The sequence below is a fragment of the Athene noctua genome, chromosome 7, assembly GCF_965140245.1.
Source record: "Athene noctua chromosome 7, bAthNoc1.hap1.1, whole genome shotgun sequence".
NCBI classification, from domain to species: Eukaryota; Metazoa; Chordata; class Aves; order Strigiformes; family Strigidae; genus Athene; species Athene noctua.
The window spans coordinates 9,012,546-9,028,883 of NC_134043.1; the positions used below are offsets into that span (position 1 = coordinate 9,012,546).

Sequence of the window (16,338 nt, forward strand, 5' to 3'; positions counted from 1 at the left end):
TGAGTTTTGTAGCTATTTTTCATGAATATGTTGGTAATTTCTTAAGTTTTCTTACATTATAACAATGAAAATGATGTATTATTCTGGAAATTGGGTGGGTGAAGGTATGTAGTTCTTTCCCTCTTGCTTTCCTTGGTATTATTAAACACATTTTTGAGGCTATTTTCCATTTGTTACATGGAATTTCTTTTGCAGCCACTGTCATTATCATCTGTCAGTACTTGCCACCTACGATAGCACATCTTGGGAAATGCTTGTGAAGTAATGATTGCAAGCCCTGTCCCGTGCCCAGCTGGCAGTCCATGGGCAAGAGAATTTTTTTCCCTATAGTTAGCAGTTTCAAAACCACTTCTACCACTAACGCATTATATGAAAATATATTTATAGACATTTCCTGCTGAGCAGGAAAGAACTACTCTGACTCTTAAGTTATACTCATAAGCATTGATAAATTGAATTACATACTTTGTGTTCTGTAGTAAAGTTTTACTAGAGTAGAAGTTAGATGCTTGGTTTGTGCCAGGGTGCATTGTTTTACCTTTTAAAAAAAGGGGGGTTTTGTTCATTTGTTTTAAAGGAAAGTCAGTGGATCTTTCTGATATGGGAAGGAGGAAAAGATATCTTTGGTATTTGTGGTATTAGGTATTATAACCTAACCTTTTTTTGCTTCAATAGGTATACAAAGCTCGGATATGCTGGTAATACTGAACCCCAGTTCATTATTCCTTCATGTAAGTATTTGTTGTGTATGAATGTTAAAGTTACAGTTAGAGCCTATAACATGCTATGTAAAAAAAAAAAAAAAAAAAAAAAAGGCAATTAAAAATGAGTGCTTCAAGGACCTGAGTGACGATACAGAGTGATAGCCCATCTCTGTTCTGCTTTGCTATGAATGCTCAGTTTAGAAAGATACATTCATTAAAATAGTATACTAATATTTAAAGTGAAGTTAATTTGTTGGGAATAGAAATGATATTAGAATTCAGTAGCCTGGGTATATTTACTTATTAGAAGGTTCTTACCCTGTTAGTGATTTCTTAGGTAAAACTTAAGTTGACTGTAACTAAAAAAAAAAAATAAAAAATTGGATTGTTTAATATCTTTAGGGATTAAAATGTTATACTTGCTGGGCATTTTTCAGTATTACAGGTATGTTCATTTACTATGTTTTGCAAATAGAACAAGAAAACATTTTGGGGTTTTTCCCCATGTAAAATTGTTTATTCACTCCCTGTCTTCTGAACTATTTCTCCCACTTGAAATGATACGGCTCTACTCTAGAGAGTGGAGCTCAGTCAGCATCCTTTAGAAATGCTTCACCTTTTAACCTCCTACACCACTTGGCATTTTGTTGTTGTTCATCTGTGCCAAAGTAATCATTTATTACATCCTGGTAAAAAGGAATAATTGGCACACAAAGTTTTCCTTGTAAATGCAACAGGAAAAGAGCTAGAACTAATAATACTTAAGCACAATCACTGTGAAATAGAACTTGGTAGTTCAGGCTCTGTGTTAATTTTTCTAGAAAATGTGCCTCAAAAAGCAATTTTCATGGAAAGCTAAGGTTAATTCACTTAATGTGTGCTGTTTTCATACAAGTGAGAGAATCCTTTCAGTATTTTCTATATCAGCTTCTAATATATAGTTTTTAATTTGTTTGGTTTTCCAAATGAACTTAATTTGGTTTATCTCAGTGGCATATAAAATACACTCTATTGCTTTGTTTTTCACACAAAAAGTAATTTTAACATTAGATTAAAGTTACCAAACCATTGGAAAAAACCTTACATTTTTATTTAAACTTCGTAGCACTCTTTAGTGGGCAAATGGTTATTTTATTTAAGATAAATAGCGTTTACATACTTTTTATGCATCTTCAGATTTGGTTTATTTGATTTTAAAATCACTTTCTTGTTCCAGAAAAGAAGAGCTATCATGACACTTTAAACAAATTCTGGGAATGAAATAACCTGTCAGATCATTAAGCAGAGAAATTTATACAACAGGCATGCTATTAAAGTAGAAGAGAAAGGGGGGAAATGAGGGTGTTTTTGACAGCTTTTTGATACAGTGTGTTGTATCTTCAAAAAAAAAGCACCTAGTCTAGATGTTCTTACAGCTGAAATGATCCTTGACTGCAATTCTATTAATGAAAAGCATTTTTCTCATTTTTACTGTAATCCAAGTTAGATAATTACACTAACTGCATGAGTTTGCATTAATCCTCTGCCTTAAATGAAATAAAATAGCACTGGTGTAATCTACATTAGAGAAACGGAAATAGAGCATAGCAGTACCTAGTTTCAAAGTAAAATGTTACAAAAAACTGTGGATCTTTTCAAAGCACTTTGGTGTCTTTAATTTCCTTAATAGTATCCCCAGTAGAAAAATGGTTTGGTTTTTCCTTTGACTTCCAGCAATGGTGGTTGTATTTTATCAATTTGATTCTATAAAAAATGTCAGCTGTTAAACAGGTTCGGGCAGCATTCCTTCTGCCTTGTTCACTTGCTGCTTATCTTATTCACTCATGCTCTAAACAGATTTTTATCTTCTGATGTTGCGATCTTGATTTAATTCTGATTGTGCTTCTGTAGAGACAATATATGCCTGTTTGGAACGTGAAGTAAATGAGAATATATTGGGCTGATTTTTTTGGGGTTTGCTGCTTTCTTCCTTGGCTGCTTTTTAGATCTTAGCAGATTATTAATTTTGCTTGATTTCTATTCACTTAATCCTCTTTTCCTGCTGTATGTTAAAATAGAAGTCAAGGTCTTTCCGTTACTCAGATAACAAAACTACAGAATTACTATTTTGGTTTATCTATGACAGTTTATGTGTTAGATGGCACTTTCTTTACCTTTAAAAAGAAAAAAAATGGGTTGAGTAGTGGTTAAGCACAGAAGTGAATGTGATGTAAGTATGTCCCCTTTTTTCTAAAAGCTCTAAAATCTTGTGCCAGCAAATCAAAGGCAAACGCTCTGAGATACCACTGGAGTGCTGGCCATCTTCAGACACTGCAAGTAGCCTAGTTCTGGTTTCAGCAGCAAGATTTATTTTCCTGTTTATATTTTCAGGATATGATTCTTGATTCAGGTTCTTTCCATCTCATTTCTGACTTTCAAAACCAGGATTGAACAGGCTAGCCTCAAGGTCAGCAAAATATTGAAAGCTCCCATCTTATTTTAGGCTTGTAATAGGGTGAAACCACTTCCACTTTGACTTAAAAGTTTCTATAATCCTGTGGCCTGCGATTTGTATTTTACTTGAAAATTCTTGAAGATAACACACATCTGGACAGAAAACATTCCCAAAATGTGTGAGCTGTGTAATGATGAACTGAAAAGTATTTGGCAAGATTCTTCTTTTCACTTGCAGCAAACGCTGGCCTTGTGACATCTCATTCCCCATGATTTTAGCTTCTACTTCCTATCTACCCCCCCCTGTGGTATTTGCCTTCCTCTAGCCTTCTGCTTCCTCTGCTCTTCTGTAAGCTGCTACAGAAGTTACAGTATGATTCAGTTTTCTTCCTGAAGAGCTCAAAATAATGCCTTCTGGCTTATCCTGTTAAGGCTTTCACAACATTTAACTTTTTAGTTTCCCTGGCTGCACAGCTTTTGCTTTTGTTGCTTTTTTAATGGGAAGAAAAGGATGGTGCTTACCCTGGCATGCTACTGATTTGTCAGATCCTGTAGCTGTGCTGCCTTGTGTCTGGTGGGCTTGAGCTTGCAGCAGCTGTTTTCATAACTTTTTTTAATCTTAGTTGTAAGCAAACAGAACTTTTTACTGAAGGTGAGAATTAACAAAATAATTCTGCCTTTGAAAGAGCTTTTGGATTGGGACTTTTGAATAATTGAGGCTGATATTAATGTTTCTCATATACATGAACTTCCTCGTTTCTGTAAAGGATTGTGTTTAAAGGAATTAGTAAGACTTGAAAAAAAATACAGCAGGTATTGCTGGCACTACAGCCCTGGTATCCAGGGGGCTGATGTAGGAGATGAGGGAAGGGAACATCTGTGTTCCTGTGATATCTAATCACTGATCCATCTTTCCAGGATCTTGTGTTTAGCCTTAGCCAGTATTTTTCTGATAAAAACTTTTTTCTTTATTTATGATGAGTAATTATCCCGGAAGGAATAAATTGCCAAGATATAAGCTCTTAAGTTTTGCCAGCTATTCCTTGAAGAGATTCAGTCTTTCTTAAATGAAATTCTCTATCCTATTCTTAATGATAAGATAGGAGTAGGGAGAAATTAAACATACATTTTGTGAAAATCCGCTTTAAAGCGTCTAAAGGTGTATCATGTGGCCATACAAGTTTCTGTCCTTTTAAAAATACTACTTTATTCCTGTCCAATTTTCTTTTTCTGTATGCCTTACATTTTCTTCTACTTCTTCCTTCCTGCTTTGTTTTGTATATGCGTTTTGCTTATTTAGTTGCTATTCAGTCCCTTGTGTGCCATATCTCACTTTCATAATGTGTCCAGAAATCAAATTGGTGCAATTGAAGTAAAACATCCATTTATATAATGGCAGCACGTTTTCTTTCTTGCTCTTTTTACAACTTCTATGACTGCATTCTTTTTTTCTAATTACTATTATTAGTGAAATGTGCAGAAAATTACCATACTTGCTGAATAAAATGACATCTGTAGGGATACCCTATCTTAGTGATTCTTTTTATATTTTATCTACCTGACTGCATGTTGAATGTCTAACACATAAATCTGTATTTAGGTCTGTATTGTGTTACTTTATAAATCTGTATTTAGGTCTGTATTGTGTTACTTTATAAATCTTAATTATGTTTACCTATAATTAGAATGCAAATTGTCTGGTTTTTATTCAGCTTTTCTGTGCTTATGCCTGAAACAAAGGGTGAATACAATTACAGTGTGTTCCTATCTTTGAATGTTGATGTTTTCTTTTTTTAGTGCAGGATATATGATGTACAATACTGTTTGTGTCTTCTCTTAAAGGTATTGCTATCAAAGAATCAGCAAAAGTGGTCGATCAAGCACAAAGGAGGGTTTTGAAAGGTGTTGATGATTTAGACTTCTTTATTGGGGATGAAGCAATAGAAAAACCAACTTATGCAACCAAGGTATTAAGGGAAACGTTTAAAGAAATTTTCCAATACTCTTTAGAAAGCATCAGCTATACAGCAAACAGCTTCTTAAGAATGTGTTTTGGTTAATTTTTAATCTTACTTTCTTATTAACTCTGTTTTAATGGAGAATAAGGTTTGGTATTAGTTTTGTTGACCTTTAGGAGCCTGTGGGAATTTGCAAAGCAGTACATGAATATGTATTTCTTTTGAAGTGAAAGGAGGCTGGGAGAGTGTTAAGTGGAAATATCACATTCTTTCATGTTCTTTGCATCTTCTGTCAGCAATGTCAGAGTCAGGATATTGGACTGGGGGAACCTCTGGTTTATCCTAGTGCCACCATTCTGTTGTATTGAGAAAAGCACAGTGTATTGTCTCTGCTATTTGAGGTTGGAAACTGAATTTTGAATAGGTGTCGGGTTGGAATAGAGAAAACCTAATGCAAGATTTCCTGTGTATGTAGATTGTATGCTTTTACTGCAGTTGAAAACGCCTTTTTTTCCCCTTTTGTCTCCAATTATATTTTGGTATACCTCTGGAACAGTGGCCTATTCGCCATGGTATAGTTGAAGACTGGGACTTGATGGAGAGGTTTATGGAGCAAGTAATCTTTAAGTATCTAAGGGCAGAACCTGAGGATCATTATTTTCTTTTGGTAGGTAAATTTATGTATTACTTATGAAATTGCATATGACTAGTAAGAATGTTTGTGCTGATTTACGAAACAATTCTTAAGTATCAATATGCTCGTTTTGAAAACTAAATATAAATTACCTGGAACTTTTCTGACCTGGCTTATCCCATCCAGGTTCTTTAATTTTCTAAAGATGTCAAATGTCTGAACTGCAACCTTTTTTCTATTCTCTTTTAATTTCCCTCCAATCTGCTTCATCACATTTTTACTATTACTTATCCACTGAATTCAATGACCAAGTTTACATTTTGAGGCAAAATAAATACTTGTGTGTTTTGTCTTTGCATGATTGTAGTTATTTTGTTTTTACAATGCTGCCACACCTGGAGGATGTGTCTAGAGAGTGGTATTTTTTTTGGTGAAATTAGAAGGATTGATTGTCATATTTGAGCAGATTAGATAAGAATTAAGGTCAGTGTTGTTCTGAAGCATCTGCTATTGCTTAGCATTTTGTTTAATGCCATTGAAATGGGCAGTTTGTTTTAGTGTGATGTTTATAGAGCAAAATTAGAATGAGAGGTGTTGGCCATACTTGTTAAAGAACATCTAATGCAACCATGTTCTCGAAGCAGGGCTAATTAGGTCCACTTGCTCAAGGCTGTGTCAAGCCAAGCTTTGAATATCTCCAGGGATCAAGATTCCATAACAACTCTGGGCCCCTTTTCCAATATTTGACTACCCTCATGTTACTTTTTTTTTCTCCTAAGAGCTATTTAGGGTTTTCCACATTGCAGTTTGTCTTCATGGCCCCTTGTCCTATCACCTTTGTGAAGAGTCTGTCTCCCTCCTCTTTTACCCTCCTATTACATGGTCGATACAATGGAAGAGTGTTGTTTTTTTTTTCTCAAATATTCTTTAGCACTCTTCAAAATCCTTTTTCAGATGAGAGTATTAATATTAAGTATGTTTGGTATTTCAGTGAAAATTATAGCATACTATCATAGTGTATTTTATGTTGTTGCTAGCTTCTCTCAGTTGAGTACATTTCTACAGCTGATCATAGCAACTTGTTTTATAGTGATTGCCTTCTGAAGAAAAATAGCTTTTTTCTGTAATGAATCACTAAGAAATTTTAAAATTAATTGTCATTCTTCAAATGTGCTAAACTGCATCCTTTGACATACTTAGATTGATAGTCCTTGATTCTTTCAAGTGAAATCAAAAGTTGTAATGAGCTAACCAACTCACAAAGGGGGCCTTCAATGTAAATTCTTAAACAGTAATTACTATGTTTTTCTTGCACTTCTGTTTTCACTCAAATCATCATGTTTTTGCAATGCAGTTTGCATAAATTCTGTTATTGTCAGAGGAGTTCCTAGATGTTCTTAATTGCATCACTTGCCTTTAAAAGCACCTTTTGCACACTTTTTACATGCACTTGGTGAGTGACACCTTTCAAAACTTAGGCTTTGGTAATTTTCTTTAAGTCAAGTGTTTGATTTGAATATAAGTAAACCTTGTTTGTTTTGTCTCACAGACTGAGCCTCCATTAAATACTCCAGAAAATAGAGAATATACTGCTGAAATCATGTTTGAGTCTTTCAATGTTCCAGGGCTATATATTGCTGTTCAGGTAAGGGCAGGGCTGTTAAAAATTAGACGTACGGTATTTCTCCTTGAGCTAAAACTAATTTTGCTGTCAGAACTGTATGAGTGGTGTTTGGAATACTTTTATGTACTTCTGGTTGGCAGTTTCACTCCTATACGTTTGTTATGCATTGATTCTGTGGTGTTAGCTACATACTGTTCCTCTGTTACATGCATAGAAGGTGTCCTCTAAGTAGTACAGTATCTGTTGCATCATAAATTGAAAAAGCCCAACACACCACATCATTATAATGGTATTAGGCTGACAATTGAATCCCTCACAGTGTGAAGTAGCAAAAAAGATGTTTGAATATGGCTAAAAAAATCAGGCAGGAATCAAAAAGTATTTCTAGGCTGCTTCTTTGTGTACACAACAGCTTACAAAATACATAATGTTACTAAATCAGTTTCCATGCTGTAAATTACTGTGAGGGTGTTAGTCTGGGTATTATTGGGAGGTGTAGTGGAAGGTGGGGTCTGTAATGCAGTGCTTTTATTAAGATTTGGTTCTTGTGTGTGTACTTTTACAAGGCTGTCCTTGCCTTAGCTGCATCTTGGACGTCAAGACAAGTAGGAGAACGAACACTGACCGGCACAGTTATAGACAGTGGTGATGGTGTCACTCATGTTATTCCTGTGGTAAGTATACACCAAACCTATAGAAACAATTTAACTGGAGAACAGTTTGTCCTGTACCTTCTCTGAAGCTTACACCTACGCAAACTGAAGTATAGTTAGGAGTCTTCAAAAAAGTCAGATAATTTCCAGGGTTGTGGGTGTATGGTTTTGTTTATAGTGCAGAAACTCTTAACCTTCTCTGCACCCTGAGTTTGTCAGAGCATACTGTCTTTCAGTGACTTACCTTAGAAGGTGATTTGCCAAGGCCATGCTTAAATGACCAATGAAATTGTGTTGCTTTGTCATATTTCCAGTTTGCTTTGCTGGTAAGAGTCAATATACTATTTCAAATTTTTTGGACTGACTGTTGTAAACTCTTTTTGTTTAATTCAGTAAATTCATGTATAAAATAGAAACAATACAAAATGTTTGAGAGCAGATGTAGTATTGTTTACAATTTCTCTTCATCTGTTGACCAATGTTTGTATGTTATCATACATCAGCAATACAAACAAAAAGAAAAAATTTCTACCTGGCTGAAACAAAAAGCCCCTAATGTTAATTTATGTTGATTATCTGTTCCAGTATATCAAGCTACTAAAAGCAAAAGCTAGTATGATCGTATGATGTTTTATTAAATAATTAACACTTGCAGCTGCAGTTACTTAACTGTCAGATTACTGGTTTTGCTGTAGGTATGTATTTCCTTTTACAAAGCTTCATATATGAAATCTTATAATTGGAATATTTACAGTGTTCTTTATTTCAAGTGGCTGGTGATGTCTCTCTCTGTCCATCTTTCCTTGGGAAGTTAAATGCATGTCTACTCACCAGATACATTTTTCTTTTCAAAATGAAGTTAGGTTGCAATTTTTAGGATTACACAAAGCTTTTTCATACCACAGTAGCCTCAATATTAAAAAAATCTGTTATATCAAAGAGTAGCATTGGTGGTCGTAAATACATGCTATGATGTAGCAATTTCTTATTAATCTTGGTGGAATATAGTGGCTAAATGTTCAGACTGTTCGTTAAAGATGGCATATTTTTAATAGGACAGAGGAGACAATTGGTATCTCAAACCTTCTATAGGTAAACTTTTTAAAAAAAATGTACTTAATAGTTAAAATTGCTGTTTAAGATAGTTGAACTTTTCCTGAATTGTGGGTACCTGATATTGGTATCCTATTCCTCTTGAAGCATTAGGCTTCTTTGTAGAGTGAGATTTGCTTAATTTCTGGAATTTTTAAACATGTTGAACAAATTGACAGCAATAGTATACTACTTATAATACAAAAAGAGGAATTAACAAATGCTTATCTCTGTAGTGAAGCTAACAATAGTGGTACATTTTTAATGACTTAATTATTTTATGTCTTAGAAATTTTTATGTGAATGTAAGGTCTAAATAGGAAATTTTAAGCATTTAAGATTAGTGTGATAACTGGATTAATTTGCTTGGATGTAGCAGGCCTGGTGAGCTTGAAGGCCAGTCTTTGAACACTTTCTGTTTCTGCATTTAGACCAGATATTTTTAATGCCTCAATAGTGGCTGCCAAGATGAGTGTGACTTACAAGGGTAGACTGATGGATGCGTATGGGCCAGTCTGATGTTCTAAGCAGTCTCAATTGATGTGCTGAAATGATGCATTTTCTCCCTGCTTTCAGAAAATTAATTTTGGTTCATGTGGATTGTAACGTCTTACATCAGTGGCTGTGACTGCAGAGCCACATCATTTATTCTAAAATAATATTTCACCATACAAGGTTCCTTGACCTTTTTGGTAAGAGTAACCTCATTTTGAAGAGAAAATAAAGGCCAAGGAATAGTGAGTATAGCTATTTGTCTGCCTTATGTACTAGTGACCTTTCTGTTCCTCCTAACCTTGTAAGAATTATGAACCAATGCAAAGTGAAACACTTTAACAAGTAAAATAAGCCTACTGAAAAATTGGATTTCTGCTAATGAGCCAGTTTTAAAGGGCTTCAGTCTCACAGTCAGAGGTAGTGAATAGGAGTTTAGACTCCATATCTTTCTCTCTCCCTCCTAAGTTTTGTTGAAAGGAGTTCTTAACAGTATCTTTCTCCCAATTAATTTTATTTACAGGCTGAAGGATACGTGATTGGCAGCTGTATCAAACACATTCCAATTGCTGGGCGAGATATAACATACTTCATTCAGCAGTTGCTGAGGGAGCGAGAAGTAGGAATTCCTCCTGAACAATCCTTGGAAACAGCTAAAGCAGTGAAGGTAATGTGAACATTGCAGACGTTAAGGTTATTTTAGAACAGAGCCTGATATCTATTTTTTAAAATACAGTAATCTCTTAAAACCATTGTCCTTCCAAGTAATGGTACTCTGTTTCTAAATAATACAGAAATGTCTAAATAATATAATAACATGAAATACCTTAAGATACACAGTTTGGCCTAGAATTTCACCTTTCACTTGTAGTCTCCCCTTTTTCCTCCCCTGCCTTGTTATTATTATTGTAATATTCAGTAGGAAATGTTCTAGGTGGGATGTGTAATGCAAAGAGCTGTAATTACTCTTTTATTCTTTCTGAAGGTTGATAGGTTCTTTCTTGTGGTATGAAGCTATTCTGAAAGACATTCAGCTTAAAGTACACTTAAACCTTGTTTCTATGGCAATTCTTCAATATACTTTAGAACTCATTTCTTGCCATCGTAGAAGTTTAGAGGAAAAATAGAAGAAAAGTAATTTAGCTCAGCAAGATGTGCTGCTTTCAGTGCCACACAAAAATGATTTGTAGTAGCAGAGCCATTATCTAACTGTATACAGTAAATGTCAGTTCGGCCGTTTTTGAGGCCTATCCTGTATCTGCCATTTTAAAACATTTAAAAGTTTAAATTGACACTTTTAGAAAAAGTTTATGCCATTTTCTCTGCTGTACTTAAGATACTTCTAACTTTACATATTCAATTTTCAGGAACGCTTTAGTTATGTTTGCCCTGACTTAGTAAAAGAATTCAACAAGTATGACACAGATGGTACAAAGTGGATTAAACAGTATACTGGAATTAATGCTATCTCAAAGAAAGAATTTACTATTGATGTTGGCTATGAGAGATTCCTGGGACCAGAGATTTTCTTCCATCCTGAGGTAAGCTGATTTGAATTGTCTACACTTTTTGGTTTAGGTACATTTCAGATGATGGCATATAGTTTTTGCAAACTTGTAAAGAAGTGATTATACTAACATGTGTTGCTCCTTATTTGTAAATGGATACCAGCTATTGTAAGTCAGTGTGGTTTTGATTCTTGATTGCTAGTAATTCATATATAAATTCAGGATGATACCTAAACAAAGCACTGTATTTGAATTTTTTAAAGTAAATGGATTACTAACCCCATATTTTTTTTCTTGCAAGTTTTAAACAGAATTTCCAGGTCTCACCACATTGTATCCTGTTTTCTTACCTGTCTGTTGAAAAGTCAAATTTCTAAATATTCTGTCATCTTGCCTTTGTGCCCTCAGTCTCTCTTCCAGCGTTAGGAAAAAAAAAAAGCTTTCCTTCTACCAGCCCTGCCACACCACACCCCCACCCCCCACCCCCCTCAAATCCTTCTACTTTTTCCTGTTGCAGCTTTTTTCATGTTACACTGTTTTGCTCTGGTGCTCAGCATCTAAGAAGGGCATGCATTCTTTGACGTGTTATGGCTAACAAAAACTATCAAAGAGAAAAGCTGGCAAAATAGATACTTTATTATTCTTTCAAACCTTTTATAAATGGCAGCAAAACTAGCTAACATAACTATTTCCATTAATAGTTCGCATGACTTCTCTAGTATAATAGGATGGTTCTTTATCTTCTCTTTTTCTCTTTACCCCCTTCCCTATGCAATACGTGGTCCTACATGTTGACTTGTCTTGATTTTATTCTTGATTGTAGTTTGCTAATCCTGACTTTACGCAACCAATCTCAGAAGTAGTAGATGAAGTTATTCAGAATTGTCCCATTGATGTTAGACGTCCTCTGTATAAGGTCAGTAGTTACAATGAATTTAAAATACTCTTTTTAGAAGGATTGTGCTCTGTATTGAAAACCCAACAAAAAACCAAACCCGAAATCAACCATTTTTCTAGAGATGAGTGCAATATGCAGAAGGCTTTATGTTATTCACTTAACCCTTTATCAGAATGTGGCGTTTCATTACTCAAACTTTTATTTAATAGAAAAAGAAATAAGGGAAACGTAAATCTGAGTGGAAGAAGTGAAATGTGCTAATATGTAAGTGGATTTTAAAGTGCAGCCAATTTTAATGTGACAATCCCTACGTAAATTCATATTCTGTCATGCTTAATTGATAGATAAATTAAACCTTAAACTAAAAGCATACCTGCTAACTGTAGTTTTCAAAACTGTACCTAGATATTTGGAATTTAAGAACTGGATGAAGTTAGACGCATTTTCAGAAGTGGTTAATAATTTTTGTTACTCAAAACAGAATATTGTCCTCTCTGGAGGCTCAACCATGTTCAGGGACTTTGGTCGCCGTTTACAGCGAGACTTGAAAAGGACTGTTGATGCCAGACTGAAACTTAGTGAAGAACTTAGTGGTGGCAGACTGAAGGTTAGTTTTTGCAGCTAATGCACTTAACAAGTGTCTTTCCCTCGTCAACCTGGAATATGTGAAAGTAACATAATGCAATGATGTTCTTTGCTGAAATGTCTTTATTTTCATTTAAAGTTCTTATACAGATCTCTGAAAAGATTCTATACTGTAGAAAATTTTAGACTGGTATTGGAAAATGTTTCTATAATCATTTCACTGTAGGAAGAAGATACAGTACTATTTCCTCAGGTATACTATACACTTGTGCTGCCTATCCCTTATTATTGAACTGAATCAGTCTCACCTAATGAAAGGATGGGACTTATGCCTGTTACCTAAAAGCAGTTGATCACTCCACAGCTTTTTTTTTTGTCCTTACATACCCTTATTGATTAGTTGCAAATCATTGTCCTCAAAGACATAGAGTCAGAGGACTGCAGCATTTGTTCTGTGAAGAAAAGCTGAGGGAACTGACTTCTAAGAGAAGGCTTTGGGAGTTCTAAGAGCAGCCCCTTGGCATATGTGGGAAGATTATCGAGAAGGTGGGACTAGGCCCTTTGCAGTGCTGAGTAGTGGGCACATTAGAGACAACAGACATAAAGTTTGTGTGTCAATCAACACCCCCAGGTCCCTCTCTGACTGGCAGCTCTCCAGCCACTCCTCCCCAAGCCTGTAGCACTGCTGGGGGTTGTTGTGGCCCAAGGGCAGCCCCCGGCATTTGCCCTTATTGAAACTTCCCCAGTTGGCCTCAGCCCATGGCTCCAGCCTGTCCAGGTCTCTCTGCAGAGCCTCCCTACCCTCCAGCAGATCAACACCCCCACCCAACTTGGGGTCATCTGCAAACTGACTGAGGGGCACTCGATCCCCTCGTCTAGATCATCAATAAAGATGTTAAACAGGAGTGGCCCCAACACCGAGCCCTGGGGCCTTGTAGCTGACTCTGCTTTGAGCAGGAGGCCAAACTAGAGACATTCTGAGGTCCCTTCCCACCTGAATTATTCTATGATCCTATGAAATGAATTCATGTTTTCAGTAAACTACATGATCCTTAATTTATGTTCTTTCCACTATTGACTTCTGATCTAACTCTTTCATTTTTTGTATTGACTCTGCATATGTAAAAGCAGCAGAGAGAAAAATTATTCTGTTTTTTCCTTTTTAAGGCAAAACTGAAGTGATTTTCCTTATTTTTTAGTACTAATCTAGCTGGCTGAGCTCAATCAATCCTTAAAACCCCCAGCATAGCTTTATAACATGCTGTGTAGACAACTCTGAAACTTTAGTTGTAAACAGTTCTCTGGTTGAAGTAACCTAGTTTATTCTCAGCTCTCCTTACTAGACTTTTACCACTTAGTAAGGAAACAGGATATGAGTAAGTAAATGTGATGTGATTCTTCAGAGTACTACACATTGCAAGTAATCACAGACTTGAACTTTGCAAATGTAATTACAAATGATTTTTAGATACTGTTTCACATTGTTCAGCTTTCAGCAGGTTGTACTGGAACAAACAAATTAGTGCTTTGTGAAACTTGTGCTTATCAAAACTGGCAATATACATAAGTAATGAGTGAAGGCTTGTATGGATATGGAGGGAAAGGAGCTAACTGGAATGAGTGTTGTAGTTTTGAAAAGCATGATTCTGGTACTAGTCCTAGATAAACTTTCAATCTGCAACTAATGCTTTGTTAAAATAATGACCTGAAACTTAAAAATGAGCTTTTTTTTGAAAGGGCTAAGTAGTATGGAGCTATTCTTACAACTGCATAAATAAAGAAATTTCCCTCAAGCAATTCATCAGAAGATAGAATGTGGATAATTGGAGAGGAACACTGTAGCGGAGTTCTTGGGAGAAAATTGGTGTGAATGCACGTATCTCTTAATGTCTGATAAAGTAGGTAACTGGCTATTTATAAGCAAGAGCTATTTCTTAGTCTGAATTATCTGATGCTATAATGGTAAATTTACATACCCAGCATTTATGAAAATACTAATTTGTGAAAAGTAACCTTGGAATACACACTCCTTTTAAAAAAGATACAAGTTTTATCAGCAGAAGTAACTTCTAATGTATTCCTTTTTTTCCTTTTATAGCCTAAGCCCATTGATGTACAAGTCATTACACACCATATGCAAAGATATGCTGTTTGGTTTGGAGGATCAATGCTGGCTTCCACAGTAAGTTAGCTGTAAAGCTGAGCATGTTTTAGTCATTCTGGCTATGCCTTTGGAGTCCTCATCTCTTCTTCACTTTATATTAAACGTGATTGGGGGATTTCTGTTAGGGCTCAGGTATCAAATATACCCTCCCTACCCCCTTTGAAGTTTTTGCGTTAGACTTCTTCAAAGATTTGAAAGACTGAATGAAAGCTGAATTATAGCTTTGTGTGAGTTGTTAAAGAGGACATTTCAGTTTTGTGGCAAAATACGTTACATGCATCAGTGTTTAGCCAGGCATGATGTAATACTAATTTCAGGGCTTTCAGGTTATCTGTATTTGGTTTGTTCTATTTGCTGCATAAATGTTAATGTTGTTAAAAATGTATGCACCATTGACTGACTTTTTTTCCTTCCCTTTACAGCCTGAATTCTACCAAGTATGCCATACCAAAAAAGATTATGAAGAGATTGGTCCTAGCATCTGTCGTCACAACCCTGTGTTTGGAGTCATGTCTTAAAGCTGACCTTGGAGGGGTCAGGGACAGGGAGGTGGGGAGGAGGAGGAGGAGTCTTTCTGATTACTTGTTTGTCTGATGGCTGGTATTAAGATAACAAACATGACTTGACAATAAGAAAAAGACCAAACACAATTAAGCAGGATTATTTTAATAAGTGTCTCAACATGCGGATGTAGTGGAAAGCCAAAATGATCACGTTTTTTCTTTAGATTGATTATTTGAACTTGTGCGTAACAAAACAAAAAAGTGGATTTTAGTTCTTTCTGTGCCCTGATATTTTGTATATTAATGAATTATCCAAGATTTGATGGGATTTGATGGTGTGTAGATAGTCAGCTCTCTAATGCTTCCATTGTACCCTTTCATGGGTGCAATGCAGGAGCTTGTTTATATTTCATACTTTTTTATACTTTGAGGAAAAATATGAATTAAAGAAACTGTAATATTTGCGGAAAAAAATTTACCAGTGACCAACTTGAAAGTAAATTAAAAAAAAAGAGTCATGACTCATGCAACTAGTTCTTGCAAATCATGACCAGTCTAAATCCTGGGTTCCATACAATGCGAGTGCTTTTGGAACTAGGAAGCTGTTATCTTGGATTAACCGATGCCTGCTAGTGCTTTCTGATTACTTGGTGCATTTTCATACTATCTCTTGCTTAAAAAAAAAAAAGTAAAGACAAGACTGTTGGACCAGTATTGCAGTTCTGTAGTGTCATTTCTAATTAAACCAAATAATCAGGTTATCAAAATTGGTGTATTTAAAGCCTAACACCATTCCAATAAAGGCACAAAATTTCTTTTTATGTTTGTGTCAGACTTGTTAATCTCATTACATGGGAAGTTGTGAGCATGGGTTCCTACATATCCTCTGTGGTTTTTGAAGAGTAAGATTGGTCTGTAAGGTAGAGATGATTGTGCATTGTGTAAACTGAAGTGTGAGCATTTTAGAACTGCAGTTTATATGTTCATCTAGATAGCACTTACCTATATAAACCTAACATCTCTTCCATTGTTGGGTTTGTTCATCTACTTTGTGTAACCTTTTCCCCCTCACTTTCTTTCAAGTGGTGAT

At 35.4% G+C, this 16,338-nt stretch overlaps 1 protein-coding gene across 1 annotated transcript in view; it reads left to right on the top strand.

Moving 5' to 3' along the window:
- The window catches only part of ACTR3 (actin related protein 3), a 31,257-nt gene extending 15,188 nt beyond the window's left edge, over nucleotides 1-16,069 (top strand). Inside the window, exons 2-12 of the mRNA XM_074910315.1 lie at nucleotides 676-731; nucleotides 4,980-5,104; nucleotides 5,652-5,762; nucleotides 7,279-7,374; nucleotides 7,920-8,027; nucleotides 10,114-10,257; nucleotides 10,958-11,131; nucleotides 11,922-12,014; nucleotides 12,478-12,603; nucleotides 14,680-14,763; nucleotides 15,168-16,069. Coding sequence (XP_074766416.1) covers nucleotides 676-731; nucleotides 4,980-5,104; nucleotides 5,652-5,762; nucleotides 7,279-7,374; nucleotides 7,920-8,027; nucleotides 10,114-10,257; nucleotides 10,958-11,131; nucleotides 11,922-12,014; nucleotides 12,478-12,603; nucleotides 14,680-14,763; nucleotides 15,168-15,263 — 1,213 coding nt within the window. The 3' untranslated portion in view covers nucleotides 15,264-16,069. The remainder of the gene's footprint in view (nucleotides 1-675; nucleotides 732-4,979; nucleotides 5,105-5,651; nucleotides 5,763-7,278; nucleotides 7,375-7,919; nucleotides 8,028-10,113; nucleotides 10,258-10,957; nucleotides 11,132-11,921; nucleotides 12,015-12,477; nucleotides 12,604-14,679; nucleotides 14,764-15,167) is intronic.
- Nucleotides 16,070-16,338: the final 269 nt, after the last annotated feature.